We start from the raw sequence: 27,639 nt of genomic DNA on the forward strand, positions 1-27,639 counted from the left end.
GCCGGACCCTTCTCGTTGACCAGGGTGTCCTAAGTTGAGCCGCGATCATGGCGTAGCCTCAGCCTCCACTCGAGTTTTAACTACAGCCGGGCATTTATCTTGTAAGAGGCTTTCCCTGGGCAAATCATCGTGATGAGATAAATAGGGGCATCTGTGACTCCTTTTAGACTCTGACCTTCCCAGGCTATGGAGAAAGGCAAGGTGGTCAGGTTGACCTCGATCAGCCAGAAATCGAGGTTCACCAGCCAAACAAATCAATCCACGGCATAGCGGGGATTCCGGCAGGGATTCTGAGATTCATTGCGTTCCATTCTGTCGCTTAAACTTCACTGCAGTTTTAACTCAGGTCGGGCCCCTTCTCGTTCACATGTCACCAGGGCGTCTCGAGTTACACAGCCTTAGCTTCACTGCACTTTTGGCCCTAGCCGGGCACTTGAAATCTCACAAGCTTGATAGACCCCTCAACAAGGCCCGGGCTAACGACAAGTTTACACTCCTGTGATTGCTTTACAACAGTGACTGCTTCATGCCGTACATTGAACCATCAACCAAACGACCTAGAGCAAAGTATATATGAATCCCACTCGCCCTTGTACTCCAGCCACGCCATTGTCTAAGTCAATACAAGAGAACCCCCTCTGTGCCTGTGCTCATTAAAATACTGTACACGCACAGGAACCCATGTCTTTCAGCACCAATTACATCTTTTATTCTATTTTCCCTTGTCGTAAAAACTCCCGCCAGTCTCCCCAACATCTTTCGCTGACTGGCCAAAGCAAAACGTCTAAGAGTTGGCATCGCGGGCGCTCTTAGCACTGGCGCTCATGGTTGGTCGCACTGTAGGTAGCGAGTTCCGGGATGAGACTGACTGTCGTACACGAGCCCAGGCGTAGACAATACCGCTGACGAAACCGATAAAGATAGCTGACACGCTGCCCACTGTGACGGGGGCCGAGAAGAATACAAGACCACTAATAGCGATGGGTAGCTTGTTGAGGGCACCCACCATAGAGTAGGTAGTCGAAGACGTAACTCGGATGCACCAAGCTGAGCAATAAGAGATAAAGATAGCGGCGAGACCGGAGTAAATCATGCCGATAATGATCTTGTTGCGAGTCTCCTCGGGAAAGTTGCGAGCAAAGTTAAACGCAGACCAATCCTCGCTGATTAACGAGCAAACCACAAGAACGGGAATCGTGAGAAGGTTGTTGTAGTACATGGCTAGAAAAAGGTCAGCAAACTGAGAATCAAGGCGTCATGTGCAACATACTATCCCAATCCTTAAAGTTCATCTTCTTGATAACCTTGCGCATGCCGAGCACATAAGCAGCGCTGCAAAAGACGTTCATACCCATCCAGGCGTATCCGGCGTTGAGGGTGGACATGGCATCAGCCGAGTTGCTAGTGCCAAAGTCGCCGGCAATGGCGCTCTGGATATCAGCCCAAGCTGCCACGACAGAGCTCAGAACCATGAGACCAAAAGAGAGGAGGGCCATTGGGGTAACGCTGCCGCCGAACCAAAGCACCTCGCCATAGGCAATGACGATAATCGTCAAGTTCTTGAAGATTGTATAAACGGGAACCGAAAGGAATTGAAGCGATTTGGTGCTGGTGTAAATCATTCCAACCAGGAGGAGCGAGATAGGAAACCCTTCGTGTTGTTAGCAATGGTAGCAACGGGCTGAAGCTGGGAACATACACTTCTTTGCCCTGTCAGGATCAAAAGGAGCCAGGACCTTGATCAGGCCTAGCTGCTTGCACAGAGTAATGGTAGCAATGCACACGATGGCCTATACGTAACCCAACAGTCAGAACAACACTTCAAACCCCAACGATGTATACCAAGCATACCTGAACGGTCAAGTAGAAAAAGTTGAGGTTCCAGAAGCTACCGGAAACGACATACTTGTTCACCACGGTCATACTGATCGACGAGAAGCAGTACGCCACGATGGACAAGGGCGGGCTCTTCTCGAGTTGCTCCAGACTGTTCCCATGCATATTCGAGCCATAGGCGGAACGGGTCGGGGACCGAGCCAGGAAGGCATCCTTCTCCTTCTTTCCATAGTCGTCGCCCATGCGAACGACATAGTCCTCGTTCTTCTTATCCGTCATCGTGAACTAGTGTGCGGGGAGCAAAACGAATTCGTGATCAGCGCTGGGATGTAACGGGAAGCGTCGGGTTGAGCCGTCGAAGGGTGAGATGGATCGTGGCCGAAGGATGGGGATTGTGATCGAGTTTCGGCTTGAGGATCGAGTCGCGTTCAAAGAAGAAACAAAGTGGAAAACGCAATGAGGGCTCCTCGTCCTTGTCCCTTGCTGTAAATCGATTTTCTTCTCCCTTCGCCTGGCCAGAGCAAGATGCCACAGGTCGAGGGGTTCAAAGAAAGATAGGGAGACGTGGAGCAACGGGGCGCGTTGCGCTTAGTCATGCAGCCAGGGGTTGAACCTTTTCAGTGGGTAGGATCTCACCTCGGTGCCCCCCAGATGCGCATCTGACAGGTTGAGCCAAAATTAGCCCTGGAAGCTCGTAAAGAATTCGTGTAGAAATCAAACCAAGCCAAGGGCGATTCCCTAGGTCGCCCACTTGGTATGAAAGACTCTGGCGTGGTTTCCCTTGCTGAGCAAACCGCATATGTGTCCTGCCGTGGCTTCCGGGCAATTTCAAGTAGCGGCAGATGCAGCAGCCTCAACTTCAGGCTGGGCCGACGACTCTTCACCGACTTCCTTGTCGTCATCTGGAACTGGAAAGTTGAGATGCTTCCAATCCTCCAGCTCTTCTGTAACTGAGCGCATGCGGTCCCGGATGCTTTCGATAGCGTAGCTCCCCAGCAGCAGCCGCAGTGGTGGATACGAGCAATGTCCGAGCTGCCACACGAGCTCGGCGCACTTGACTGCGCTCGTGGGCCGATGCTTGTCACCGAGCCACTGCACAATGCGCCGCGCGTGTAGGGCCGGCGATGTCGGGTGTCCGTACGTTTCGCTCGGCGGCTTGACGAGGAAGTGGCCCCACGATGTCGGGAGCGCCGTGTCCTGCATCTCGGGCTCTTCAGGTCTCACGTGGCCCGGCTCGATGAGAGTCGCTTTGATATTGAAAGCATCCGTTTCGTATAGCATCGCTTCGATGAGTCCCTCAACTGCGTATTTTGTAGCGCAGTATGGACCCAGACCTGGAACACCCAATGCACCCGAAGTTGAGCTGAAGATGAGATATCGTCCTGCACCCTGCCTCCGGAAGTAAGGCAACGTAGCATGAATGATGTGAAGCGTCCCCATAAAGTTGGTCTCAAACTGGTTCCGGATATCATGCTCATCTTGATCCTCACACGCGCCGATGACGCCGTACCCAGAGCAGTTGACGACGACGTCGATGCGCCCAAAGTGCTGAAGCGTGCGCTCGACGACGCGAGTCACGGACTCGCGGGCGCGGACGTCGCACAGCGCACCGAGACAGTTCTCGTGGATGTTTTCCATGTCGCGGGGGCTCGTCTCAAAGACGCGCCCGACAGAGGTGACCTGATCTCCGTGGGATAGAGCACACTTGACGAGTGAGCGGCCCATCTGACCAGTGCCCCCGAATATCTATCAACTGTAAGCATCTGGTTTGAATCGAGGGATCGTCTCAATGGCAACATACAACCCAGACCAGCTGCCTTGGGGGGGCGCTGCCTTGGGGAGGATCACAACTCGCCGGGAGCTGTGGCACCCGCGATCTTGCTGATGCCTCGGTAACATCAGACGCTTCTGTTCTCGTATCCATGGTTGGTTTCCTTTACGTTTATACAAAGGTTGAATTGTTGATCTTTGGGAGTATGGATGGTGTTGAAGAAGGAGGATTAAGTTGATGACACCGCCCGTTCAAGGCCTAAACCCCAGGTTTTGGTTTTGAGATGACTTGTAGCGGTGGCGGGGTTGAAGGTCCAAGTGTCTGTACGTATCGGTTCTCACGCCCCACACAAAATGAAGGTTCCTGGAGAAGAGACTGCAATTGCGGCCGTAACATCACGCTTGACTACATGATTGGTACATCATATGACCAGGAACATTAATTGAGTTCATTATCGTTCTGAACTACAAATAATTGCTTTTGATTCGTTCTTGCAGCCCAGTTGATCGGCGGCCGACGTTCGGTCCACGTCTCTCCGGCATCCCGGTCCTTGGAATCAAGACCCGAAACCGGGCGGACCGGGACCACCTCCGAAAGGCTCCGGAAGAAATAGTAGGATGATGGCAACAAAGTCTGGGTTCATCAGAATACAAAATCTGCTTACAGTCTAGAATGATAAGCACCCATCTCACCTATCTCACCTGTGGCGGCTTCACTTAGACCGTCCCCCGCAACTCCGCATTGCAGGGCCAATGCCGTGAGCCCGATTACTTGCTGACCATGATGAGATAACTGACGCCCGCTGCTCAAGCAGTTCTCTTCTAATTCACACGATAATCGAAAGACCAAGGATCAAAGCCTTGAGGCTGGTAGAGACAGGATATAGTTGGCTACCTAGACTGGATATCTTCAAAAACTCCCGCTAAGTCTCGACTCCAACGGAATCCAAAAAACGGCGCGGCAAGAAACCTGAGGAATGGTTATCCAAGCTGGAGAATATCTTGAAATGTCTTCCTCAAAGGTGGTTTCATGTTGCTTGGCTGCAAAACCATGTACTTTTTTGTTTGCAAATTGGCCTGCGCTTCTGACACCACTTGTAAATGACGTAAAACACCTTTCAAATCACGCCAACCGTGCGCTCTCCATCATGGCGCAAAGCCCCTCAGTGATTGAGGGCTTCGTAATCGTATAGACATGACGATGTTGAAGTAGTCAAAAAATGTCTCTTTTTTTTTTTTTTTTCATAATCTGGACGGGGTTTGCCAAAAAAACTGGCCTGGGATTGGTCTTCTCGTAAAAGAATGAAAGGCTGGCTCGGTTCCCACGTGGGGCCTCTCACTGGGCAGGCTCAGCCAGGAACGTCTTGACGTATTCCTGCCGGTGGCCGTTGTTGTCCACCTCGGGGCCGCGGTTCAGGGCTGTCCACTTGGGATCCTCCTTGAACAGGCGCATCGCGTGGACGTACTATCACAAGCAAATGAGTGTCTGAATCGGTCAAGAGTGTCTGGAGAACGTACGTTGGTCTCGTCGGTGGTGAAGCGGTGGTAGATGCCAGCAGGAAGAATGAGCAAGTCATCCTTCTCAAGCAGAACACGAACCCAATCGTCGTCCTTGCTGCGAACGTCAAAGTATCCACGTCCACCACGGATGTAGCGGATCTCCTCATCCTCGTGCAGGTGCTCAGCAAAGAACATCTTGACCTTTGACTCGTAGACGTCGCCCATGGTCTTGGGAGAGACGGTGATCTCGTCGCGGTTCTTGTAGCCTCGGTCGCGGGCTAGGTTGTCGACCGACTCGAGCTCAGGGAGGTGGTAGTAGTAGACGCCGATGGCGAGGAGGTCGTCGACGTTGACGGGCTTGCCCGAGTCGTGGGGGAGGCGTTGGTCGCCCTGCAATGATTGTTAGCTTTGTTCGCTTTGGTATAGGGGATCGCGTACAGGAAGACCGTCGTAAAAGTAGGCTCGCATAATGACTGTAGATGGATTGTCTGAAGAGGGGATGTTGTACAGAGAAGAGTTCTGTTCCGGGAGCAAATGCCGTGATATGTATAAGCCAAGTGGCTCGCGTCAGCAGGTCAAGTCTTTTTCGCTACAAGCTTCCGATTGGGGTCAGCCAGGCCAGGCCAGGCCTTTTACTTGGGTACCATTCGCAAAGACCCAGTTCGGGCAGGTAGCGAAGGTTCCATGGTGGCGGGGTCAACCTGGAATGTCGGCAAAGCTAGCGACGTCAGCGCTTTTGCAAGGGTTTCTTTGCTGCGCTGACATCACAGCCACAGGCCGCATACAGACAGGAGTGCAGTTCTAGACTCTGCTACAATTTAGTGATATAAAGTAGGCTATTATGAGGCTCTACAGCTAACAGCCGCCAAGAGCCTGCATTCTTGTTGGGTATACAATAACCTGTGTTGTGCCCCGCCCGTTCACATCATCGCTGCAAGACCACGATAACAGATAGACATTGAATAATCAGTATATCAGCGCTAAACGGCGAATGCAGCCGTGTCATTTCAATTCACCAACGCCATGAACCCAATCCCCCTACCATGAAAAGAGTTTCCTGTCCTGGTCTCTCTATCATAACGCCTACCCTCAATGCCAAACCGAATAGAAATAATGCGAGCATGTACGCCAATGTGGTCCATTGAGCCACCGTGAATGTGCTTGCATATGCCACCCTTGTCAACCTTGTCGCCTCTGGCTCACAAGTCACGGGGCGCCACGTCCCTCGCTCCAGCGACCAAGATGTCATTGTCAGTACCCTCATCCACGTCGTTACGGGCACGCGGCTCGAACAGACGCCTCCACCAGCTTGGAGGGTCCAGAGGACGGGAACCGTTGTGCAGTGGGGGGTAAACGTCGCTGAAAAAGTACCAGACGTGTCCAATCACAACACCCATGATCTCATCCTTGGGAACAGTGCCGTGAAGGACAAGGCTGAAGCCCATCAACACCCACGGGAGGTACGGGGCGGTAAAGACGAGCAGACCCAGAAAGCTAAGTCTGGTATCGGGATTCCGCCGGGACCAGATGTATACGAGCGTGGATGAGAGCGGGTGGCCGAGGAAGGGCATCGAGACGAGTGGCGACAAGGCGATTAGGCTAGCCATCGCATAGAGGAGCAGCCATGAGAAGTGCGCGGGCGAACGCCCGGATGACTCTTCAAGAAGTCGTGCATAGCGTTGGAGGAAGTAGACGTGGAAGAGGAGATCGAGCGAAAAGGGGCCGAAGTATAGGAATGTTGTCAAGAGCCGCCAATACTACAAAAGAGGATATGTCAGCAAGAGTATATGAGGACCCAACTCTCGGGGAAGCGAAGGATAAAGAGAGAAGCAACATAGATAGGGAGCTACTGCATAGAGAAGATTGAAACTAACCTGTGATTTCACAAATACAGCGCGGAAGCTGTAGAAGAGTTGGAAAGGTGTCACCATCTGGCACTGAACCAAGGCGCTTGTCAGAACAGTCGCAGTGGTCCACCACCGAGTACACGTCGGCATTTCCCAAAACCACGCCTCAAGAGGCAGACGGCCTCCATCCATGACTTGATCCATTGGGGGCGAGCGTTTGAAAAAACGTTGTTGAGGAGGGGGAGAGTTTTCGTATCAAGGACGTTTCTAGAGGGTGTGTTGCTGCTGCTGCGCGGGCAGGTGGGACAGCGAAAGGCGATGATCGGAGCTGGAGGACAACGTCCGTGGATGCTAACGCAAGGGATAGACAGGAACCATGAATTTCAGGTGCAGAGGAAAAACATTAGGCGTCCATGAAATTCTCCGGGTAAGAATGATGCAAAGCTGGAGAGAGAATGCGATATGCGGAAGATGACAGAATAGAGGATGAGACACGTAAGGCGGGATATCCAGGCGCCGGCAACCGATGGATGGATCCAGGGACATCGGCGGGCTCGAGGCAATCCCGTCTTAGCGTGGGGCACCTCACCTCCACCTCCGGAATGACAAACACAGCAGGTACGGAGTACTTTGGCCGATGTACCTTTTTTGCTCTCTAAAAAAAGGTGGCTGGGGAGTTATGTGGCTAGTGCGCTGTGAGTGGCTGAAAGGGAAATCAATTAAACTGGAAAATCGCGGGGCTGGGAGAAGCACGCGCTCTCGCGCGCCCCTTCCTACATAGTTTACGCGGTTGGTCCTTTCCACCTTTGCGAATCGCACACACTCGTTTCCATTCCTTTCAACTCTCTCTTTGTCCCAATAAAACCTCAAATAATTATTTGTTTCGAGCGATCGAATTTCAGAAACTACTCGTATTTTGCTCGAGACTTTACCACTCGCTTCCGGTCCTTTACGGTGTTCGATCAACAAGCTGTTGGAGCTTCAAACCAAGACCGACCTTCTCCTACACGCTCCTCACAATGCCTCCGAAGAAAGCTTCGAGAGCTTCTGGTGCGGGCCGAGGCCGACCGTCACGGACAAGCGATGTTCAAGGTACGAAAGGTTATAATCGTCGTCAAGACACTTGCTGACAGAGATTCAAGCTGGCGATCCCGTCCCCGTTCGCGCAAAGCGTCGCTACCGTCCTGGCACTGTCGCCCTTCGCGAAATCCGACATTACCAGAGCAATGCAAAGCTCCTCCTCCGAAAACTACCTTTTGCGCGCCTAGTGAGTGGCATTCGTGCCTGGAACTGCGCCCCTGAAACTAACCCTTCACTCCCAGGTTCGAGAAATCGCTTTGACCGTACGACCACGAGGCGAAGGCATGCGCTGGCAAAGCCAAGCCATCATGGCCCTCCAAGAAGCTGCCGAGGCCTACATGGTGCACCTGTTCGAAGACACCAACCTATGCGCCATCCACGCGAAGCGCGTGACCATTATGCAGAAGGATATCCAGTTGGCGAGACGGATACGCGGTATCTGGGGAGGTCTGGGTTAAGAAGGGACGAAAACTGATACGGTGTAATGCGACAATGGAGAGGGGATAGGATGGGACATGGACGGCGTTGGGCGCTCTCGAGGACAAATACCTACGGGCTTGTGGTTTCCTGTTGATTTGCTTGGTATGTTGAGTGCATTGGTTGTAGCACTTTGAGCGGATGAGTGCTTTTATCTTGATCTGTAATATCTGCAATAAAGCATTGCCAGTCAATTCGGTTGCCGAGGTATCTTTGGCGCATCAGGAGGAGGAGCTCACATTCTTTTGTTCTCCCCACGCTGCTCATCTATTGGCTGGGAGCTTGTGCAGCTAGCTCAATGTCACTGACGTAATGAAGTCGACCGCCGGCCGGACTACAGCTCCAGCTCCGACTTCCAGGTTGTCATAGCTCACTTTCACTCTTGCTATAAACTCAATTCCTTTCAACCAGGTTCAAAACTCACCAGGACGACCATGTATCGAACATTCAACTCACGAGTCGCCCTTCGGGCTATGACTGTTGGCGTTGGCCCGGCTGCTTGTGTCGGAGCTTTCGTTGCGACTCGTCCTGTCATCCGCTGCGATGCTCCAACGTTGGCTACTGGTCCGTCTCGACGCCGAAAGCCTTCTCTGGATATCTCACCAGATACCGTTCGCCAGCTCTCTAGCGGAAGTGTCGCAGGTTCGTTGCCTTGGAACTTGTCCCCCAACACGCCGTAAGCTCACATGTACTGTAGGATTCGGAATTGGTGTCCTGGTTGGCCTCTTCTCTAAAACCCTCGCCCTCCTCACAGGCTTGGTCGCCTTGTCTATCCATGTAAGCTTAACAACCGCCACTTGTTCACTCAGCCCACAATCCCTGACACCGCTAGATCGCTTCCCGCTACGGACTGGACATTACCCGCACTCTCGGCATCGACAAGTACTTGAACCGAAGTGCCCTATGGGCCAGGAGCAAGAAGGACCCATTGTGGACGTCGTCATTCCTTGTAACATTCATCTTGGCTGCGTTTGTACGTCTATAGTGTCGCTCGGATCGACTCCTCAACATCACTCAACTTGCGCCGTCTCCCGCTTCAGCCAAGCAAGAGTAACGTCGTCGCCCTCAAAGTAACCCTGCGTCTTGTCCACAACCTTGGCATTGTAAGCGTTGAGCCACTCCTTCTCTTCGCTCGTGAGCAGCTTCGTGTCGATGAGGTTCCGGCAGTACGGCACCATGGTTACGTGCTCGAAACCCAGGAAGGGCTTGTCCCCGAACTTGTGCTTGGTCTTGATCTCCTTGACGACAACGATATTCTCAATTCGAATACCGTACTTTCCGTCTTCGTAGTATCCGGGCTCGTTGGACAACACATTGCCTGGAGCGAGGGCCACCTCTGCGAACTGGACTCTAGTGCCGATGCCAATGGGACCCTCGTGGACATTCAAGAATGATCCAACTCCGTGGCCGGTGCCATGTCTGTAGTCCAAGCCATTCTTCTGTTCTGGGTATCAGCGCTATCATTTATATCAACCGTCTTGCTGTGCTTACCCAGAGGTGCTGACGAGCCAATCCATCGAGCGCAAAGCCGGTAGTCCCCTTAGGGAAAACTGCTTGGTCCAGAGCAATGTGACCCTTCAAAACTAGAGTGTATGCCTCTCTCTCAGCCTCAGTGGGCGTTCCAAAATGGAGCGTCCGAGTCGTGTCGGTTGTGCCGTCGTGATATTGGGCTCCCGAGTCACAGAGGTAGATGGCCTCAGGGTCGATGGTGGCACAGCTCCCACGCTCAGGGCCGTAGTGAATAATTGCGGCACTGCAGAGGGCACTGGTTAGTACAATGCCTCCCAAGTAAAAACAGAGCCAAGTCATGTAATGACTACAGTCATTGGTCCATCAGCGAATTGTTGCTTGGCATGAACTCACTTGGCACCAGTGGAGGAAATGGTTGGGAATGAAAGACCGACAAAGTCGCTCTTTTGGGAGCGGAGCTCCTCGAGCTTGTCAGCGGCTTCTACTTCATCAAGAGTGGCCTTTTTGTTCACGAGTTGATCTTCAAGCCAGGCAAAGTACTGAATCAGCGCAGCGCCGTCCCTCACATGGCAGGCCCTCATGCCCACGAGCTCAGCCTCGCTCTTGATAGCCTTGGCATCACCGACAGGGCTTCTAATCTCATCAACCGACGAGTCACCGCCAAGAGCCCGCTTCAAAGCCCATGAGCCCTTGTTAGAGATGAGGAAGTTTCCAGTGGGGGCAGCGTTCTCGGACTTTCCCTTTTCACTAACTGAGGCGTGAAGCTTGCGAGCATCATCCAGAATGGAATCGTAGGGTTTGATCTCAACCTTGTTAGCAGAGAGATGAGAACGGCACTTGTCATCCAGCTTCGAGTCGTCAATGTAAAGGGTGGCAACATCAGGAGTGACGATGGCGTAGGAAAAGAAGACGGGGTTGAAGGGGATGTCATTTCCACGCAGGTTGAACAGCCAGGCAATTTCGTCCAGCATGGAAACGAGGAAACCGGGCGAACGCTTCTTCTCCAGCTCTTGACGGAGTTTTGTAAGTTTGTTGGTGACAGACTCTCCAGCTAGCTCATCGGGTTGAACAATAACCTTCTCAGAAGGCCGGGCTGGACGTTCCTTTCCCCAGACAAGATCAACGAGGTTTCCTTCGATGGGGACCAGCTCAGCACCGCCGCTTTTGCGGATCTTTTCGGCGAGGTTCTTGGCGGTGGCTCCAGAGATGAGGGATGGATCGACTCCTACATTCTTACCCCCTGAGGACTGCTCGGCGGACCATTCTTGCCAGGTGGGGACGTCTTGAAGACCCTGCTTGAGAAGGGTCCAGTTGCTGTCAAGCTGCGCCGCAGCCTGGTTAAAGTAGCGTCCATCAGTGGCGAGTGCGGCGGTCTCGAGTGTGACAACTGCACAGCCAGCCGAGCCTGTGAAGCCTGAGATGTGCTCGCGCCGGGCATCGCAGTCTGCAATGTATTCAGAAGAGTGACTGTCTTCGGAGGGGATAACTGGGGGGTGTCAGTCATGCCGTCTTGCCAATGAATAAAAACATATTTTGATAGGGAAAACTCACTATAAACTTGAACATTGCGCTCCTTCATGAAACCCCGCAGGCTGGTGAGCCTGGAGGTAGTGTCGATCTTTGCCATTGCTTTGGAGGAAAGAAAGCGACGGTCAGAGAGGAGTGATAATGAGGCCAATCGCCGTGGTGCTGTTGAACGAAGGAGCGAGGTCGTGGACTGGAGTAGCATTGACTATCAGACGCACGCAACGCAAACGCCAGGGAGGAGAATCACTCGAACCGGAACGATTACAGGTTGAGGAACGATGTTCTCGAAATATGAAAACTGGTTGGGTTTTTAGAAGTTGCTCTCGAACTGGGAATCAGTTGAAATATGGTATCGGGATGAGGTTGAAAGTGAGGCAAGGTCAAGTCAAGGTGAGGCAAGTCGAGAGTGGCAAGTCACGATCAACTGATGCGGAATGTGGGCGGGAAGGAAGACGGGGCGAATGTGTTGAGATTGAAATAAAAAGGCAGGAAGCAATGGGCAAAAATGCAAATTGGGGAGGGAGAAGCAAGAGTCAGGTCACACAAATGCGCTGTGTTGCGTGGCACAAGATGGTGAGGGAGGTCCAGGGATGAGGGGCAGGGCAGGGCAGATGGGAATGGAGTCATTGCTTGGGAGAGTTGCATGCTTCAATATTGAATGCAGACAGGGTCATACCTTGATGAGCAAATGGGTTTAGATGCAAAATTCGAGTAGATTTCAATATGATTAACAATAGAGATGCGAGATGAGAGGTGAGCAGGTAGTCGTCAAGGCCAGTCAAGCATTAGATTCCATCCACGAAATGATGAAAGAAGTAGGGTCGTCAAGCCTCACGAGACACTTGACGATGATGCACGGGCGGGCAACTGGCGTGGGCGTCAAGATGTGGGATGTGGAGGGGTTGAGGGGCAAGAGCGGATCTTTGGAATGGCCGCAACCCGAGGCAAGCCGGGAGTGACCCCCATATCTACAAACTCGACTGGAACGAGATGCCCCAGCATTGAGGCCATCAACCACTGAAAGAACAGCTCCATTGCAGCTCTCAAGTGGAGTGCTTCTGGCGACATTGAATCTCCAACGTCGGTACAGTGACCTTGACGCCGGGTACTTTGTCGGATCCGCATAATTCACCAATACCTTTTCGTACCGTGACAGGGCCGATAGGTACCCACATTTGGGAGCCAGGTACCCGTGTCTTTCAACACCTTGGGTTCCATTCTGAATATCTCACCACTGCTTGAGATTCGCCGGCTTTGCCAACTGCCACTCTCTGCCTTTCTCCCGGAATTACTGGTCTTTAGACATTTCGAGTTCAACTGTCTAGGACGTCTTATGATACCCGTCTGGACCACACTAGCTTCCTATTTGCGCCAGATTTTCCTCAAAGGACCTGTGCAGCCACCCCAACAACCCCCATTCTCTACCCCCAAATAGAGACCGCGGATCTTATCCTCAACTATCCACGCTTTACACGAGTTTCCTGTGCAAGCAAATATAGAGTTGACGGCAATTGGTAAGTATTGCTTGCTTCTGTGGTCTCCTTTGTTCACCCGCATTAACGTGCATGGAGAAAAAAGTCGGGACGAAGAGGTTTTGTTTGGTGTTACAAAGCGCTCACCGGCAAGGTCATTCTCACTTTCACACTATGCAGTACTCCTAGGAATCAGCTGACATGGATTGATAGGCATGAATAGAAGCACAAAAGCCAAAGCCTTGGGACACCACATTGAGTCCTCGTAAACTGCCATTAGGTAGGATGAGCCCTGAGTGTTCTCACAGAAAGCATATGCAGCAAAAGAGTTTTCTAACTAAATATATTTATTAGGCACTTTTAATCCCGAGCTACCGTCCTTGCCAACTTGCCGGCAAGGTCCTTCTTAGAAGAACTCGTCTTCAAACAGCCCCCTCGCTCTACTGCATCTCCAGATCATGGAGGAGCAACCACTCCCCACCTCTATACCGGAGGTGGAAGCCGTAAGTCTCGATCCTAATTGGATAACAGATTTCTAGTTCTCAAGGGCCGAATGTAGGATACAGTGCTAACACGGTTGTAGCTCATCCTCTCACTCTACCAGCCAAACTCTCCAGAGACCATTGCACGAACGCAAGCAACTTTGTCCCGGTTACAAAGCTCACCTCAAGCTTGGGGGATAGCCCGAGACTTGCTAGGGAGGTCTGACGAGAAGGTCAAGTTCTTTGGTGCTCTCACCATCATCATCAAGCTCAACAATGAGAGGTACGACCAAGACACCGACGGGACCTCCTCTGATCCGCTGACTTTCTTCTAGCTCCTCACTCACATCTGACGACGCAGTTGAACTCCTACTAGTTCTAATAGGATGGTATTTGGACTCACTACGGAATGGAACAGGGCCCTTGGTTATAAGAAAACTCTCTTCGGCTCTTGCAACCTTCTTCCTTCACTTCCACCGAGTATGGCGTCGCTTCACCCACCATCTCTGCCTCTGTCTTGCATCCAGTCAGCCGTTACGACCAGATGCTCTTGATGATGCTCCCGGATCATCCGCCCTTATTGAGAGCCTTGACTCTACTCAGACACAAGCTGCACTATGGGTGCTGAGCAACGTACTAGAGGATATTGCAAAGTTCGACTTGAACTCTGCCAACAAGTTTGTGCCCTACTACCTTGTATGCCTTCTGTTTCTGACATTTAGTAGCATGGGCCTATACGATGCCATCCTGGAGAACATACCGGCTGCCGTGGCCTTGATGAGCCGTGGAATGTCACCCCAGTCCACCTCTCAAGCCGCCCACCAAGACTCGATCAAGTGCCTTCAGGTGAGCCGCAGATATTTCTTTCCCCGTCGCTTGCTAACATCATCTAGTCCTGGGTCTGGTTCGCACAAAGAGTTTCATCTCGGGACACGAGACTCTCAGAGCCCATCGGACCACTCGTCACAGCTGTCATCAGCTCGTTGACAGTAGACGAGCTCTACGATGCATCCGTTGAGCTTATGGTAGATTTGCTGTCGAATTGTTCCATGTTCTTGACCGACGCCCACATTGAGAACTTGGCTGAACTCTTTGACAGCTCTTGGTTCCAGAACCGCTATCAAGCGCTCATGCAAGGGGATTTTGACTTTGACTCGGTTCAGTTCGGTCAGCTTCTCCTCGCCTTCGGTGATGCCAAGGTAGAGAAGCTTATGCAGCTGAACGACCGTCGAAGTCAGAACCTGCTGTCCAACCTGTGTGGTCTCCTTGCTGCCCAGGGGTACCCGGTTGCCGAGGACAAGATCTTTATGCCTGCTCTAGAGTTCTGGTCTACATATGCAGAAACAATGACTGACTCCATGTACTCGGACGAAGGAGCAGCTAATACATGGGTTCCCCAGGCCCTCTCCCATGTCCTTCAGGCTGTGTCCAATGCATGGCAGAAGGTGGTCTACCCGCCTCATGAAGAATTTGTCTCTTGGGACTCCAACGAGAGGATCGGCTTCAACGATGCCCGGAAAGATGTTATTGATCTCCTTCAGTCTGTCTATTCCCTGGCAGGACCACAGCTCTTGGTGACATTCGCGGATCTGGTACTCAAGGCTCTGTCAAGCTCATCCTGGCTTCAACTGGAGGCTGCCGCCTTTTGCCTCGGTGGACTCGCTGACTGTGTTGGCGAGGATACTCGCTGCGATGGCGCTCTTGCATCCGTCTTTACATCTCCCCTGTTCTCAGCATTGCGCCCCGGTCAAGCAGACATTCCACCTAAGGCACGGCAGACCTGTGTTGCCTTGATCGAGCACTATACGGAATATTTCGAGCGAAACATTTCGCATCTGCCCCCTGCTCTCAACCTGCTTTTCGTCGTTGTCGGAGAACATCCCATGGCGAGTGCTGCGGCAAAGTCTATCTACAGGCTTTGCTCCTCCTGTCGAGGTCACCTTCACACCGAGGCTGATGGCTTCCTCAACGAGTACCAGAACCTCGTCTCCGGGGGTCGGCTTGACTGCGGAGCTAGTGAGAAAATTTCCGGTGGCATTGCGTCGGTCATTCAGGCGATTCCCGACTCGAACTCGAGATATTCATCTTGTGCTCGACTCCTGAGCTTCGTCCAGGCTGACGTGCAACGTTCACTGGAGCTGCTACACTCTCCTGATTCTGGAGTTGCCCCCTGTTTCGTGCCACCTACTTGCTCATATGCTGCCTCCGATGAGAGCCCTGCACTCCACACGGCCTTGAAGGCTTTGAGATGTCTTGCTAGTATTGGCAGGGGGCTTCAGGCTCCTGACGTGTCAGTTGATTTGGATGGTGAGCAGGCCAGGGCAAGTAAGGCTGATCCACAGCTATCTCACCTCCAGGAGAGCATCATGACTATGATCGGTCAGATTCAAAGGGCCTTTAACACTAGTGGAGAGGTTGTCGAGATCATCTGCACCGTGCTGCGCAGTGGCTTCTCTGAGGTAGAGCCTGGTCCGTTTGTGCTACCGCCTCACAGCGTTGCACAATACTTGACAAACCAGGGACTCGAGACACCAAGGGTCGGTTTGCTCGTCAGCACCGCTTGCTCGTTTGTTAGTTCCTTAGAGCACGATGGACTTCAGAGTCAGCACGCGATGCTCAACTCTGTTCTTCTCTGGGTTGTGGGACTCCTCAAACAACTCCCCAGTAAGTTCACTTATACATGGCAACGACTTCAACTAATATGAATCACTTGATAGACCCAGAAGCCGACCCGGAGCTTTCTCAAAACGGAATCGAATTCGTAACTCGATTGCTCTCCAAGAGTCCTGTCATCCTTCTTCGGCTAGAACCTCAAAACGCCGCCGAGTTCTTCTTCCTCTTTACTCTTCAAGTGCTGGATGGAAAGGAGCCGCTGCCAAAGGCTAGCGCAGCAGTATTTTGGGTATACAATCCCCCGACTATCACTGTGTAACTGCACAACTAACATGAATAGGCCGTTTTTGTCGACCTCAAGTGTGATTCGCAAGAATTGAACGACATCGCACAGCAAGCCATGCAGATGCTCGGTCCCCTCCTCGCTCAGAGTCTCACAAGAAACATTGGTGGCAACGCTTCCAGGAGCGAACTTGATAAGCTGAGCGAGCCCCTGAAGAAGCTTGTTGTTCGTTGCCCCATGGCCAAGAGCTGGCTCGAGGCCGGTCTGGGACACGAGTCGTTTCCCAGCACTCGGATCACACCCCAGGAGAAGTCGATGTTCTTGAAGAAGGTCATCAGGTAAGTTGATGTGCACCTCTGGCGTCGGATTGCAGCTAATGAGTGGATATGAAGTCTTAGAGGAGCTAGGGCAACGAATCAGGTTGTGAGGGAGTTTTGGCTATCGGCAAAAGGATCTAGCTTTGCTTATGCTTCATAAGGCGTGGAGTCAAGGAAGTTTAGTTGGAAGACAAAAGTACCAAAGTCGGGGAGTATGTGGTTCATCTATCTTGGCATTGCTCGTACACGAGCTCTATTCTTACAGCACCATCTTTCTATGGCGTGGAGGAGTACAATGTAGGAGTCGTGGTGTAGTGTACAGAATAAAAGTCGTCGTGGCTCTTAGAATCCAATGGCTCCTCGGACCAGCTGCATCGTCTCTTCGGCGCTCTCTCGTGCCTTGCGGGCGCCTACTGCCTCGATGCTGTCGAGATACTCGTCTCCCTTACCCACCAGCTCGAGGTAACGATCATGGATGCCGTCCAACCCGGTAACAACGGCATCTGATACCATCTCCTTGAGCTGTTTGGGGCTGAGATCACTGTAAGCCTCAGCCAGCTGCGCCGCCTGTCTCCCTTCGGCGTCGAATATGGATAGGATATCCAGCAGGTTGGAGATGCCCGGCCTAGTAGCAGGATCATATGAGATACCTGGGATCGAGTCCGTCTTTGCAGAAGAAATCTTGGCCTTGATGTCCTTGGGCGCATCGGTGATAACGATCCGTGACTTCTCAGCCTTGTGAGACTTGGACATTTTTGAGGTTGGGTCTGTCAAAGACATGACGCGGTGGACAGGGGCTATATATGGTGAGTATTGGGCAGACAGCAGTGCCGAGAACTTACGGATGAGGGTTTGGGGGGCAACGAGATGGTTCCCGTAGGCGTGGTTGAAGTTTGTGGCACATTCACGGGCAAACTCTAGGTGCTGCTGCTGATCATGACCAACAGGTACATGAGTTGCTCTAGAGAACGTGTTAGTGGTCAAGTTCAAGATAGCCTCGTATAATAACAGTACCTGTGGACGAGAATGTCTGCGGCCTGGAGGACTGGGTATGAGAAGAGGCCGAGCTTGAGGCGGGATCCAGCTTGTCGATCCTCGATAGATGACTTTTGGTCAAGGTTCAACTTGCTCTTGGACTTGTTAGTCTTTGTTGGATATACAAGATGATGTTTTATACCTTCCACTGTGTCATTCGAGAGAGATATCCTACAGAGGCTGTACAGCTGAGAATCCACATGAGCTCTGAGTGTGCTGGGACCTATACACTCGGTTAATAAGGAATCAAACACCAGCGATACTTTAGGGGATTGAGTTTCAGCATAGCCAAGAGTCTAAACTCTCAATGGCCCTCTAACACGAAGCAACAGATTCCGCAACTCACCGAAGACTGGTAAAACAACGTCGCCCTCTCCGGATCAATCCCAATAGCCAGCAATGCAGCCAATGCCTCTCTCTTCCTACTCCTCAGCTGTTCCGGAGGCTGAGGCATGGTGATGGCGTGCAGGTCCACGACCGAGTAGATGAGCTTTGTGCTCGCTTCCTCGCTGCGCTGGAGTTGTACCCACTGCCGGAGGGCGCCGACGTAGTTGCCGAGGTGTGGCACGCCCGTGGGCTGGATGCCTGAGAATATCACCCTGGGATTTACTTTTGGCATTGTTTTTAGGGCGAGATCGGTTGAGGGGGAGGGGATTGGGGGTGTGAGTGATGGGGAACTGGGGTGAGGTTGTTGAGATCAAGTTTGTATGCACTTAGCGGGGTGTATGCCGACTATGACATTCGAGTCACAAAACCATTCAAGGAGGATTGCTATCTTGGACTAACAGACATATTGATCGAAACAAGGCAATTCAAATATAGTTTAGTTTAATTCCTCGCATGGCTGGTATAGTCGTGGTTGAAACCCTTCTGTTGTCACGCTTGGTCAGACAGAATCAGACACTTACAGCAACCACCCCAGGACTTTACGAGGAGCTTCTGGGAGTTGATCTACACAGTCAAGTTGTTTACAATTCATCTTTGCCAATTGTTGATTTTACATGGTTCAAGCCTTCTATGGCCTATTGTACATCACATCCAAACATTGCTCCCTCCCCTCCGGCAAAGATGGCCACTCTTCCCGGAGCAGCAAGGACATCATAACCCTCCCTCTCTTTTATGACTCCGTTGTAGGCGGCACCCTCAAGCCCGCCGCCTCCCGGAATCGCCTCTGGCTGAGCAGCTCCTCAACCTTCTCTACCGTACCAATCGTCTTTGTCTGTCCGAGATGCGCCCACTTGGCCTCGATCTGTCCCTGATCCGCCTCAGGCAGGGCATCCATCTTCTTGCCGACGCCGAGCTCGCTAAACTCCCACACGTTGGCCTTCATACCCACGCCGTAGTATTGGTGCTTGCGCAGGTAGGCGAGCCAGATCTGCACCGTCTCCGGGTTTCCGTCGCGGATCTGGATTAGTCTTCGGAGGGTCTTTCGCTCAAAGTTCTCCTGCGACTTCTTGAAGATGAAGTTGCTTCGCGGGACTGTCCAGCGCTCCGTGATGCGGGGGAGGGGGACGGGTCCGTAGGCGGGGAGGCCGAGGTAGTAGGCCGCTCGAAGGGCAAAGTCGGAAAAGAACTCGAGGGGCTGGACGCTGTAGGAGCGAAGCTGAAGGTCGCATGAGGGGATTCCGTGCTCGGCCTCTCGCTTCAGAGGCTTGAGGTGCAGGGCCTCGAGGGATCGCGGGTATCGTGGTTCCACGGGGGTCTGGTTCTCAATCTTGTTGGGGACAAGATCTCCAGGTTTTGCTCTATATGTATTTATCAGCGTGGGCTCGGAGAATGCGAGGTTTCGGTTCGAGGAACGGAGTATTCGATTCGGTAGACGTACAGTGAGGCCTTCGTTCGGCGGGCGATCCATGGCACTTCGGCCTGCTTGAGCGTTAGTATATGTGCCAATTGACTTCTCACGACATATTTTGAGGCTTACCGAGAGGACCCGTAAGGGTCTAAGACTTTGGCGCATCATCTTGCCGGTCCCTAGGCGTCGATGATGTGAGGCTCGAGATTTGGTTCGAGATGTAACCGACCTTGAAAACGTCGGGTGAACTTTTGCGCACGGACCACAACCGCACACAACCGACACACGCGCTTAAGCGCGCGTTTAGGAACGAAAAGTTCGAGATTTGCTGCAAAGTCTGGACAAGTCCTTGAAGGCGAGTCTGTTCTACAAAGATGGACAAGGCGACATGATGTTTAGGGGATGGCATTGAGATCACTGCGTGTCACTGTGTCCGGCACTGAAAGAGCCTGAAGACAACATCTCACGTCTGGGCCAGATGCACACGAGTGGTTTCGAAGATTTTTTTGATCTTGAAGTTTTAATTACGTTTACGGCGCTGAGCCACTAGCTTCTTGTAAAATGCCTTCTTTCCGCTGGTCTTTTGCTTCTGAATGCCAGCGTACTTTGTGGTGAACTTGTCCTTGTCATAGGTGCTCATAACCTCCTCCATCATGGTCGCCTTCCTCTCCTTGCGCGTCAACCTGGCGCTGTAGAACTCGGTGGGTCCGGCGATGATCTCGCCGACCTGGGAATACTCGGGGGCGCTCGCGCGGAGGGCCTTCTTCTGGTGCTTGGGGTCCAGGATGCCTCGCATGCGGAGGAGCTGCCAGTCCCGCTTGAACTCGGGGGTGAGGACCGTCTTTGGGAGGTCGAACCAGTTGGCTCCGGCGGTGGTCTAATCGCAAAAACATGTTAGCTTGGAGGTTCTGAAGAGGTGTCCTCGTGTGATTGCCAATTGTTTGCGCCAGGTAAATGTCAGAGTAACTATGAAATAAGATATCATGTGGTCACGGTCCTTTGATCCAAAACGGATACTGTCCCATGTCAAGAGAAAATTTGGGATTTACTTTCATCATGAAGCGCAAGAGTGGAAGGGAGTAGAGAGAAGTAGGAATCTTACCTTTTCCTTTGACATCAGTCCCGCTTGCGGCTGAGGGGGTGCTCGAACAGACAGGTCGTTCTTCTTGCTGCTGCTGCTGCTGCTCTCGCTGGCAGGCTGCTGCACGACCTTGACTGTGTCGGGCTTCACCCCCCGAGCAGCAGCCGGGACGAGGTCGGCAGACGCAGCAGGGCCATCTCTCAGGCGCTGCTCAGCCTTGCGCAGCAGTTCATCGACCTGAGCATCCAAGATGTCTGTCATGATCTGCTGTCGACCAAGAGGGAAAGAAAGGAAGCAGGTCGAGGAGAGAAGGCTGGCGCAAGAAATAGTTGACGGCAGAAAAAAAAATATGGAGACGGAGGTTGGTGGAGAAGGGAAGTGTGGCACGGGCGGTGATGCACCAGCCACATTCGGAGCAGCATGGGTGACATAATTAGAGCCATCCAGACAGTCAACGCAGCCGTATCAGTGCCCACACTAATTTGTCCCCCCTTCCAAGGCCCGCTTACCATGTTGGCGCCCCATCACTCCAACCTTCTGACGCCCAATCGTCATGGCTCATCGCCCTCCGCCAACCCCAACCACCGTCTCAGCTGTTTGTTTAGGTACCAACACCAAATCCCCCCCCCAGGTCGTGTCCAAGTGTTTTTTTCTCGTTTACTTACCAGTTCAAAACAGCTTCATAAAAATGGATCCTCAGAACCCCCAAGGCGCTCAGCAGAATCGCCAACGCCCTGTCTACGACCCCAGTCAGGGCGGTCACTATAGTAAGTCAAACGCGCGCCGGCGAATAAACATGGAGCCCCTCCCTCTTGACCGCGTCTTTAGATGGCTGACCTTGTCGTGACGCGCAGGCGCATGTGCTGCTGTACGTCTAGCTTAGATTCCCCTTCGATTCACGATCGCGCGCGTACCTCGCCGCGTCTCGCGATAGCTCCAATTCCATGCGCTGACAGCTTGTCCTTCTATAGCTTGCATCCCAGGGTTTCGCGCCCTCGGAGCTGTACACCGGACCTTGGGCCAATGTATGTCGCATACCGTCTCCAAGCGCGCGCAAAGCTGACCACGCAACGATTGCAGGCTCATCAGGGTCTCACCGGCCAGTACAAGGACATCCTGACCACCTACTGGCAGCATACCATCTCGCACCTCGAGAATGACACCCACGACTACAAGATCCACCAGCTCCCGCTGGCGCGCATCAAGAAGGTCATGAAGGCTGACCCCGAGGTCAAGATGATCTCCGCTGAGGCTCCCATCCTCTTTGCCAAGGGTTGCGACATCTTCATCACCGAGCTCACCATGCGCGCCTGGATCCACGCCGAGGAGAACAAGCGCCGCACTCTGCAGCGCTCCGATATCGCGTCCGCCCTAGCCAAGTCCGACATGTTCGACTTCCTCATCGACATTGTGCCCCGCGAGGAGGCTTCCTCTCACGCGAAGCGGACTACCCAGACAGCTGCCGCTCCCCAGGCTGTTCCCGCCGCTCCCGGCCAAGGACAGATGCCCGGCCAGCACGCCAACATGCCCCAGGCTCCTAACCAGCCTCATCCCATGGGTGCTCCCGACTACATGAGCGGACACGGTCTTACTGAGCAGGACTACCGCAACCAGCCTAACATGTACCCGGGTCAGGCTGTCCCAGCTCCTCAGGCCGCCTACGGACAGACCCAGCCCCCAGGCATGTACGGAGAGATGGAGGGAATGTATCCATACTCGGCCATGCCTCCCCAGCAGGTATGATCTCCAGTCTCGAGTTTACTGTTCGTCACTAACAAGGCGCAGGCTCCCATGTCCTCGGAAGAGTTTGAGTAAACACTCAAACATGTTATGCGTCCCTATCTCAAGCGCTTGATCCTTAGAGGAAAGGAAATGAGGCAATGATACTTGGGTGTACAAATTTGAGCAATCGCTCGGCCCGGCTCAGGGTTCACGATGGAAAGGATGTCTGGCGTAACGGAATTTATGCTTTATATGCAAACACAATTAGCTTCCCAGGTAGACCTGGTGGACTGCACATTACAGTAAGAAACACTCGCTCATTGCAATTGAACAACAAAGACTTTCAGCAGCCGACCCGGTAGTGGGATGGCAGAGGCTGAATTGTTTTGCATTTATACATTCGTGGTACTACATGCTTGTTTACCTGTTCATGCCGAATCGTGAAGAAAAGTTGGCCAGGGGTGCGCTTCTAACGGGACTGGCCGCGATGGGTGTCAATCTGTAGTTTGTCAGTAACTTGGGTAACTTGTGATTGCAAGATTTTCAGGGAAATCGTACTTTTCTAGAAGCATAGGCCCGTTAAGGGCGTCCACGCGTCCATACTTCTTGTTGCGTGTAGAAATGTCAAAGAACTCGTCCTGGTTGTCCGTCTGGAGAAGGTTGATGGTCTGTTGGAGTTCGTCCAGGTTCTCCCGCAGCATCTGTCCGTTCTCGAGGCTGTCGACGAACTGTACAAGATATTCTACATCTTGTGCGAGGGCTGCCACACCGTTGGGGTTGATGTGCTTGACATCGGGTGAAAGCGGAAGGGCCTTTCAAAGTGTGAGCATTGAGGGGAATCTCAGGGTTGGCACAGGATCAGCATACCAGAATCTTGTTGGCTGTGTGGCTCAGTGCGTCAAAGTAGATGAGCTCCTTGATCTCTCTAGGGAGACCAAGTAGGGTCGAGTTCATGATGTTAGACAAGTACCGAGTCAGCGTCTGCATGTAGTTGCTTGGCTCCGGTTCAACCGTCGTTGCCGTCCTATGAAGCACATTAGAACCGTCATCCATGATAATCTCGGAAACATACCATTCGTATTCCGCAGTATCAACGAGATCGTCAATCTTGGAGTTGACGAGCTCGAAGATTCGCTTTTCAGCAGTCTTCTTATTATTCCTGAAGGACTCGGTGGCATTCAGTTTCACCGGACCACCTGCTGAGGTCGAGGAGCGTGCCCGGATGAGCAGCTGCTCGAGCTCTTGACAGGCAATCTCAAAGTGCTCTAGGTTGATGAGGATCTGCACGATCTGGCCCAAGTATTGGGAGCTCAGACGCTCAACCAACGACTTACAGACCTTTTCTGTAAGAAGTTCGTCCAAGGACTGACAGGCATCAGTATCAGGTCACTTCAGTGCATTAGCCAACTCACCTTTTTGAGTGTCTCATCAATAACATTGGGGTGTTGGAAGTGATCGTCGGAAAAGAAGTAGAATTGGTTTAGGAAATTCCGGATATCTATGCAGCACAGGGGGTACATCTGGGAGAAGGGGAGCACGCAGGGGAATCTAGCTAGTCAGTAAATCGTGTGTAAGTGAGGGGAGGGCACATACGTGAGCTGGTCTGCTGGCTTTTCCTGAGTGAACCAGCTGACATTGACCACTTTCTCGTACTCCTCGGGTGTGTTGATGGCCATGGGCATATAGTCATCGGTAGACACGATCTATAGAATCTGTGAGCGGATAGTAGCAAGGGAATGGGCCAGTCGACTTACCTCCTGGAAGTCCACACTGAACCGTCGTTTCAAGAGCTCAGCGTACTTGTCGAACAGCTTGAGGAGGAAGTTGTCTAGCATGGCCACTGTGTATCCCCAGCCCTAAGTCATGTCAGCCTCATGAAGGTCACCAGGGACAAGTCCCTCAGTGGCGGGTTGACGGCATCTTACCTCCATTGTTTGGATGAAGAGGGCAATGATGGTCTTGATCTTTATCAGTGCCTCCGCGTCAGTAACATCATTCAGAGACTTCGAGGTCAAGTTGATGACCGCAGTGCACATAGACTCCCATAACTCCTCGACCTGTAGTGTTACATGTTAGCGACAGCTCGACCAAATGCGCCGGTTACTCACGTCAGCTGCAGATCGTAGATGCGGCACTCGTCGCATTGTTGCCTTTTCGATAATGGCGAACCCCGATATTCCCTCTAGCAAGCTGCTCAGGGACGACTCATCCTCCGCTAGTAGCTCAATCGAGCTGGGAAGCAACAGGTCCTTTTGCTGCCGTCGGGTTGCACCATATTCTGAGCGGAACTTTTCGAGCTGGCCAAGGGCCTCATGGATATGGAGGGCCTCGAACAAAGGCGTAAAGTCAACCTGCAACTCTTCATTGTCCAACACGTCAAAGTCCTCGTTCTCGTCGCTGACAAGTTCAATGGCCGAGTTCAGCTTAAAGTTGGCCAGGAATGGGTCCTCCTCTATCCTCTTCTTTTGCCGTGTCCTCCTCATCTCAGTGTGGTAGAATGCCACTTCGCCGAGGAACTGGGACGTCTCTCGTATACGGAACAGCCATGTGTTGAGATCCGTCATTACAGCCTCGGAGATGGCCTTCTGGGAGGCGGGGATAGATTTTTGGATGACATCGGCCAGCCGATGTTGAGTGGAGTAGCGGTTTTGGATGATGGGTACGAGGTGTTCATTTTGTAGATCTTCGAGCGATTTTAGAGCAGGATAGTACTTTTTGCGACGGATGAGGTCGTGCGCATTGTTGACAGCACGGAGGATGGTCAGGGAGTCGTTCAAGGCATTGGTGGCATCGGCGATGTTCTGGCGAACGGAGGATGTATTCACGAGGGCTTCTTTCTGGGTTGCCAGCTTCTTTGTACTATCGGCGATCGACTCGTTGAGGTTCAGGATGTCATGGGTCAGAGTTACTGTCTCCTCGCGGACATTCTGAAGGTGGTTGATCGAGTCAAGGAACTCCTCATGGCGGGTTAAGCCAATACGTTCGATCTCGGCTTCACGATCCTGGTGATAGCGGACCAAGCACTGATTCAGGAGAGGAGTCCGGTTCGAGTGCGCAGCATCCTTAAGGACGGGGATGAGCTGGTCGAGGAACTCGGCATCGGAAGACGCGAGGATGACCTAGAGACAGGAGGTTAGCGTACAGCCCAGAAACGAGCGCCAGCCGCGGAAAGTCGTACATGAGGCACCGCAGATGCATAGTCATCCACGGCAGGTGGACGTCGCGGCATGCCTACTACCTGGTGATGCGCGGAGCTATTGGCGATGGGGTTGGGTGTCGTTTGACGTCGCGTGTCGCAAGCTGCCTGAAGCTCCCCTCGAGGCTTCGAGTGCCCCACTCAAGCTGCGCCTGCATGAGACGACAGCGCGCGGGCCTGACGAGAGAGCTCTCTAGCGCGTGAGCCACGCGGGGCTGAAGACACCAGCCACGGTCCACACACGACGACATGCCGACTTGCGTGCTGGATGAAAGCGACGACGGGCTCAGTGTGTCGCCAGAAAATGCAATATAGAAATTGTTTGCTTGATTTTTGGCGCTGTTTCCTTTAGGAAATACTCTAAGTCTTCCATAATGATGTCAAAAAATCGACGTGCAATCATATTGGGGAGTTTGTGTGCTATGTTCTGGAATTCATCAAGACCAGCTCAATCGACGAACCTAGCACGATGCAAAGTCAGGAACGGTATCAAGATAAAGTAACAAACGCGCAGGACCATTAAGAATCACCTTTGGCCTTTCAGGGGATCAGGAATATGTAGAAAACGCGCCTCCAAGCCTGGAACCTCGAGCACTTGCGAAGGTGTAGGGTAGCCAAATCCACTGACAATCATCCACAGCAGCATCGCAAAGTCGCAGTATGACAGGGTTTCCCCAGCTCGTCCGAATCGGACTGTAGGAAATAAGCCAAAATTATGATCATTGAGACAAAACACCACAGGAAAATGCCTCCCAATCTTAGGAGGAGGGTGACCTTTCCGTGTACGCAATCGGCATGATGCTGGCTGCCAGGAGCTTCACTCAAGGCGCGTTACATAACACACATGCGCAGGATCTAGAGCACCATGAGAAAAATAATCTTAGGCTAGAACTAGACTTAAAAAGAGTTCGGGGCGTATGGCAATGCAGAGGGAAAAAAGGGGTTGTTCGTGTTGAAGAGGAACACGCTGAACACTGTATTTCCAACCCTTCAAGGCACGTCTAAGTGATGCCGCTTTGGACATTCTATTTAATAAACCAAAGTATTCGGTAGGACTTGGGAGGCTGAATGGATATAGAACTACGGAATCGGAAGTATGAGGTTTGGACACTCTTGGGGAGGGACAGAAGACAAGCAGGCTGTGTGTAACCAGGAACCGGAATTGATGCCTGGCACAGCAAAGATTGAGCATTGTGGATCGTCTCCCTCTCTGAAGTTGCCGATCCACCGAACATCTGAGCGGCTTCTGGGTCGGAAACATAATCGTGGATTGCCTCCAGGGAAGTTGATTTTTGCCCAATTTTGAAACCAGAGGTTGAATTATCGAGCACACCTTCAGCGAAGTTTACAGGTACAAGAGCATGGCAAACTTTCCCTTGGGCTGTTTCTGACGATACGTTTGCTCTTTACCACGCCACCAAACGGCACCTTGGAGTTGGTGGTTCCACTGGGTACCCGAACACTTGACTGTAGGCTTCTTGGGAGGATAAAATGGAGACATGGAACGGCCGTGGGAGGATCGTTTTCTCGTGAGGAAGGGCACCGTAGTCTGCAAAGTATGTCAGTATGATAGAATCTAGGAAACTCCTATGCTACTCACAGGTGGTTCTTCAGTATGGGAGACTCCAGCGCAGCAACCAACACGAAACCTTGCTGTAGGCGACTCCCAGAGGAGAACCACAAGATCACTGGTAGTTGGTGACCTCTCGAAGCATACTTAGCCATGTCCCCTGAAGTTAGAAACAAGAATGAAATGTAACATATCCTGTCTGTAGAGACTCTGATCTTTCCCTGTCCCTGAAAGCGCCGAGAAACCATTCAGAAGGGCGCTGTCCACTAAGAATGCCCCCTCTCGAAAGTAGAACCCTTTGAGAGGATTCATTCGAGCGTGGTACCTCCCGAGAATGTTCTTTCTCAGACGAGGGAACGATCGTCGTGAGTGATGAATTCAAAAGGTGTACCACTCGAGAGTCTTTGCTTCTCATAGCGTCTTCTGTGAGAGGCGCTTTGTCTCGAGGCTCAAGCTTCTTCCCCTGGGCCTGTCAGTTCGCCAGTCTTCAGTGTTTTTAATTCAACTGACTTCATATGGTCTCAAAGTCTTTTGTGCGTTTCCTTGATCTTGTCTAGTCATCCTCT

General features: G+C 52.3%; 12 protein-coding genes across 12 annotated transcripts; 3 read left to right on the top strand and 9 right to left on the bottom strand.

The window, feature by feature from the left end:
* Positions 1-784: 784 nt before the first annotated feature.
* Positions 785-2,115, bottom strand: NECHADRAFT_43433 (uncharacterized protein; the record flags this gene model as incomplete). Its single annotated transcript, XM_003045254.1, has 4 exons — positions 785-1,221; positions 1,271-1,651; positions 1,700-1,790; positions 1,852-2,115. The coding sequence occupies 4 exons, from the start codon at positions 2,113-2,115 to the stop codon at positions 785-787; spliced, it is 1,173 nt and encodes a 390-aa protein (XP_003045300.1).
* A 549-nt stretch (positions 2,116-2,664) lies between these two features.
* NECHADRAFT_43846 (uncharacterized protein) lies at positions 2,665-3,760 on the bottom strand (the record flags this gene model as incomplete). The annotated part of the gene is made up of 2 exons (XM_003045255.1): positions 2,665-3,582; positions 3,638-3,760. 2 exons carry the CDS (start codon positions 3,758-3,760, stop codon positions 2,665-2,667), a joined length of 1,041 nt encoding a protein of 346 aa, XP_003045301.1.
* A 632-nt stretch (positions 3,761-4,392) lies between these two features.
* NECHADRAFT_70472 (uncharacterized protein) lies at positions 4,393-5,635 on the bottom strand. The gene is made up of 3 exons (XM_003045256.1): positions 5,545-5,635; positions 5,125-5,496; positions 4,393-5,071 (listed from the first exon to the last, which is right to left on the bottom strand). Exons 1-3 carry the CDS (start codon positions 5,572-5,574, stop codon positions 4,943-4,945), a joined length of 531 nt encoding a protein of 176 aa, XP_003045302.1. The 5' UTR covers positions 5,575-5,635; the 3' UTR covers positions 4,393-4,942.
* A 670-nt stretch (positions 5,636-6,305) lies between these two features.
* On the bottom strand, positions 6,306-7,145 carry NECHADRAFT_43283 (uncharacterized protein; the record flags this gene model as incomplete). Its single annotated transcript, XM_003045257.1, has 2 exons — positions 6,306-6,863; positions 6,981-7,145. The coding sequence occupies 2 exons, from the start codon at positions 7,143-7,145 to the stop codon at positions 6,306-6,308; spliced, it is 723 nt and encodes a 240-aa protein (XP_003045303.1).
* Positions 7,146-8,082: 937 nt separating this feature from the next.
* Positions 8,083-8,491, top strand: HTR2102 (uncharacterized protein; the record flags this gene model as incomplete). The annotated part of the gene is made up of 2 exons (XM_003044851.1): positions 8,083-8,220; positions 8,276-8,491. Coding segments are annotated over 2 exons (354 nt in total), but the record flags the coding sequence as incomplete, so codon positions are not given.
* Positions 8,492-9,442: 951 nt separating this feature from the next.
* Positions 9,443-11,807, bottom strand: NECHADRAFT_70478 (uncharacterized protein). The gene is made up of 5 exons (XM_003045258.1): positions 11,761-11,807; positions 11,532-11,697; positions 10,374-11,466; positions 10,002-10,263; positions 9,443-9,949 (listed from the first exon to the last, which is right to left on the bottom strand). Exons 2-5 carry the CDS (start codon positions 11,605-11,607, stop codon positions 9,521-9,523), a joined length of 1,860 nt encoding a protein of 619 aa, XP_003045304.1. The 5' UTR covers positions 11,608-11,697; positions 11,761-11,807; the 3' UTR covers positions 9,443-9,520.
* A 1,630-nt stretch (positions 11,808-13,437) lies between these two features.
* On the top strand, positions 13,438-16,834 carry NECHADRAFT_43042 (uncharacterized protein; the record flags this gene model as incomplete). Its single annotated transcript, XM_003044852.1, has 8 exons — positions 13,438-13,482; positions 13,563-13,744; positions 13,797-14,138; positions 14,187-14,307; positions 14,355-16,125; positions 16,179-16,363; positions 16,415-16,695; positions 16,750-16,834. 8 exons carry the CDS (start codon positions 13,438-13,440, stop codon positions 16,832-16,834), a joined length of 3,012 nt encoding a protein of 1,003 aa, XP_003044898.1.
* Positions 16,835-17,016: 182 nt separating this feature from the next.
* NECHADRAFT_43562 (tryptophan--tRNA ligase) lies at positions 17,017-18,328 on the bottom strand (the record flags this gene model as incomplete). The annotated part of the gene is made up of 5 exons (XM_003045259.1): positions 17,017-17,471; positions 17,517-17,633; positions 17,684-17,819; positions 17,885-17,932; positions 18,056-18,328. 5 exons carry the CDS (start codon positions 18,326-18,328, stop codon positions 17,017-17,019), a joined length of 1,029 nt encoding a protein of 342 aa, XP_003045305.1.
* Positions 18,329-18,675: 347 nt separating this feature from the next.
* On the bottom strand, positions 18,676-19,698 carry NECHADRAFT_62223 (uncharacterized protein). The gene is made up of 3 exons (XM_003045260.1): positions 19,634-19,698; positions 19,535-19,575; positions 18,676-19,454 (listed from the first exon to the last, which is right to left on the bottom strand). Exons 1-3 carry the CDS (start codon positions 19,670-19,672, stop codon positions 18,827-18,829), a joined length of 708 nt encoding a protein of 235 aa, XP_003045306.1. The 5' UTR covers positions 19,673-19,698; the 3' UTR covers positions 18,676-18,826.
* A 326-nt stretch (positions 19,699-20,024) lies between these two features.
* NECHADRAFT_94607 (uncharacterized protein) lies at positions 20,025-20,846 on the bottom strand (the record flags this gene model as incomplete). Its single annotated transcript, XM_003045261.1, has 2 exons — positions 20,025-20,381; positions 20,607-20,846. The coding sequence occupies 2 exons, from the start codon at positions 20,844-20,846 to the stop codon at positions 20,025-20,027; spliced, it is 597 nt and encodes a 198-aa protein (XP_003045307.1).
* Positions 20,847-21,162: 316 nt separating this feature from the next.
* On the top strand, positions 21,163-22,715 carry NECHADRAFT_62225 (uncharacterized protein). The gene is made up of 6 exons (XM_003044853.1): positions 21,163-21,190; positions 21,264-21,352; positions 21,440-21,453; positions 21,557-21,610; positions 21,666-22,322; positions 22,371-22,715. The coding sequence occupies exons 2-6, from the start codon at positions 21,274-21,276 to the stop codon at positions 22,398-22,400; spliced, it is 834 nt and encodes a 277-aa protein (XP_003044899.1). The 5' UTR covers positions 21,163-21,190; positions 21,264-21,273; the 3' UTR covers positions 22,401-22,715.
* A 101-nt stretch (positions 22,716-22,816) lies between these two features.
* NECHADRAFT_70485 (uncharacterized protein) lies at positions 22,817-25,536 on the bottom strand (the record flags this gene model as incomplete). Its single annotated transcript, XM_003045262.1, has 9 exons — positions 22,817-23,119; positions 23,175-23,331; positions 23,380-23,672; positions 23,720-23,855; positions 23,901-24,010; positions 24,062-24,163; positions 24,233-24,364; positions 24,416-25,426; positions 25,486-25,536. The coding sequence occupies 9 exons, from the start codon at positions 25,534-25,536 to the stop codon at positions 22,817-22,819; spliced, it is 2,295 nt and encodes a 764-aa protein (XP_003045308.1).
* Between the last annotated feature and the right edge of the window lie 2,103 nt (positions 25,537-27,639).

The sequence above is a fragment of the Fusarium vanettenii genome, assembly GCF_000151355.1.
Source record: "Fusarium vanettenii 77-13-4 chromosome 6 genomic scaffold NECHAsca_20_chr6_4_0, whole genome shotgun sequence".
NCBI lineage: Eukaryota > Fungi > Ascomycota > Sordariomycetes > Hypocreales > Nectriaceae > Fusarium > Fusarium vanettenii.

Excerpts from the sequence above, each read along its gene's own strand:
- NECHADRAFT_70472 (XM_003045256.1), bottom strand. The coding sequence starts at position 5,574 with ATGCGAGCCTACTTTTACGACGGTCTTCCT. Across the intron at positions 5,497-5,544 it reads ACTTTTACGACGGTCTTCCT|GGCGACCAACGCCTCCCCCA; the intron begins GTACGCGATCCC and ends CAATCATTGCAG. Across the intron at positions 5,072-5,124 it reads TCACCACCGACGAGACCAAC|TACGTCCACGCGATGCGCCT; the intron begins GTACGTTCTCCA and ends TGCTTGTGATAG.
- NECHADRAFT_70478 (XM_003045258.1), bottom strand. The coding sequence starts at position 11,607 with ATGGCAAAGATCGACACTACCTCCAGGCTCACCAGCCTGCGGGGTTTC. Across the intron at positions 10,264-10,373 it reads ATTTCCTCCACTGGTGCCAA|TGCCGCAATTATTCACTACG; the intron begins GTGAGTTCATGC and ends TGCCCTCTGCAG. Across the intron at positions 9,950-10,001 it reads TGGCTCGTCAGCACCTCTGG|AAGAATGGCTTGGACTACAG; the intron begins GTAAGCACAGCA and ends TACCCAGAACAG.
- NECHADRAFT_62223 (XM_003045260.1), bottom strand. The coding sequence starts at position 19,672 with ATGATGCGCCAAAGTCTTAGACCCTTACGGGTCCTCTCG. Across the intron at positions 19,576-19,633 it reads GACCCTTACGGGTCCTCTCG|GCCGAAGTGCCATGGATCGC; the intron begins GTAAGCCTCAAA and ends ACGCTCAAGCAG. Across the intron at positions 19,455-19,534 it reads CGCCGAACGAAGGCCTCACT|AGCAAAACCTGGAGATCTTG; the intron begins GTACGTCTACCG and ends AAATACATATAG.
- NECHADRAFT_62225 (XM_003044853.1), top strand. The coding sequence starts at position 21,274 with ATGGATCCTCAGAACCCCCAAGGCGCTCAGCAGAATCGCCAACGCCCT. Across the intron at positions 21,611-21,665 it reads ACACCGGACCTTGGGCCAAT|GCTCATCAGGGTCTCACCGG; the intron begins GTATGTCGCATA and ends CAACGATTGCAG. Across the intron at positions 22,323-22,370 it reads CGGCCATGCCTCCCCAGCAG|GCTCCCATGTCCTCGGAAGA; the intron begins GTATGATCTCCA and ends AACAAGGCGCAG.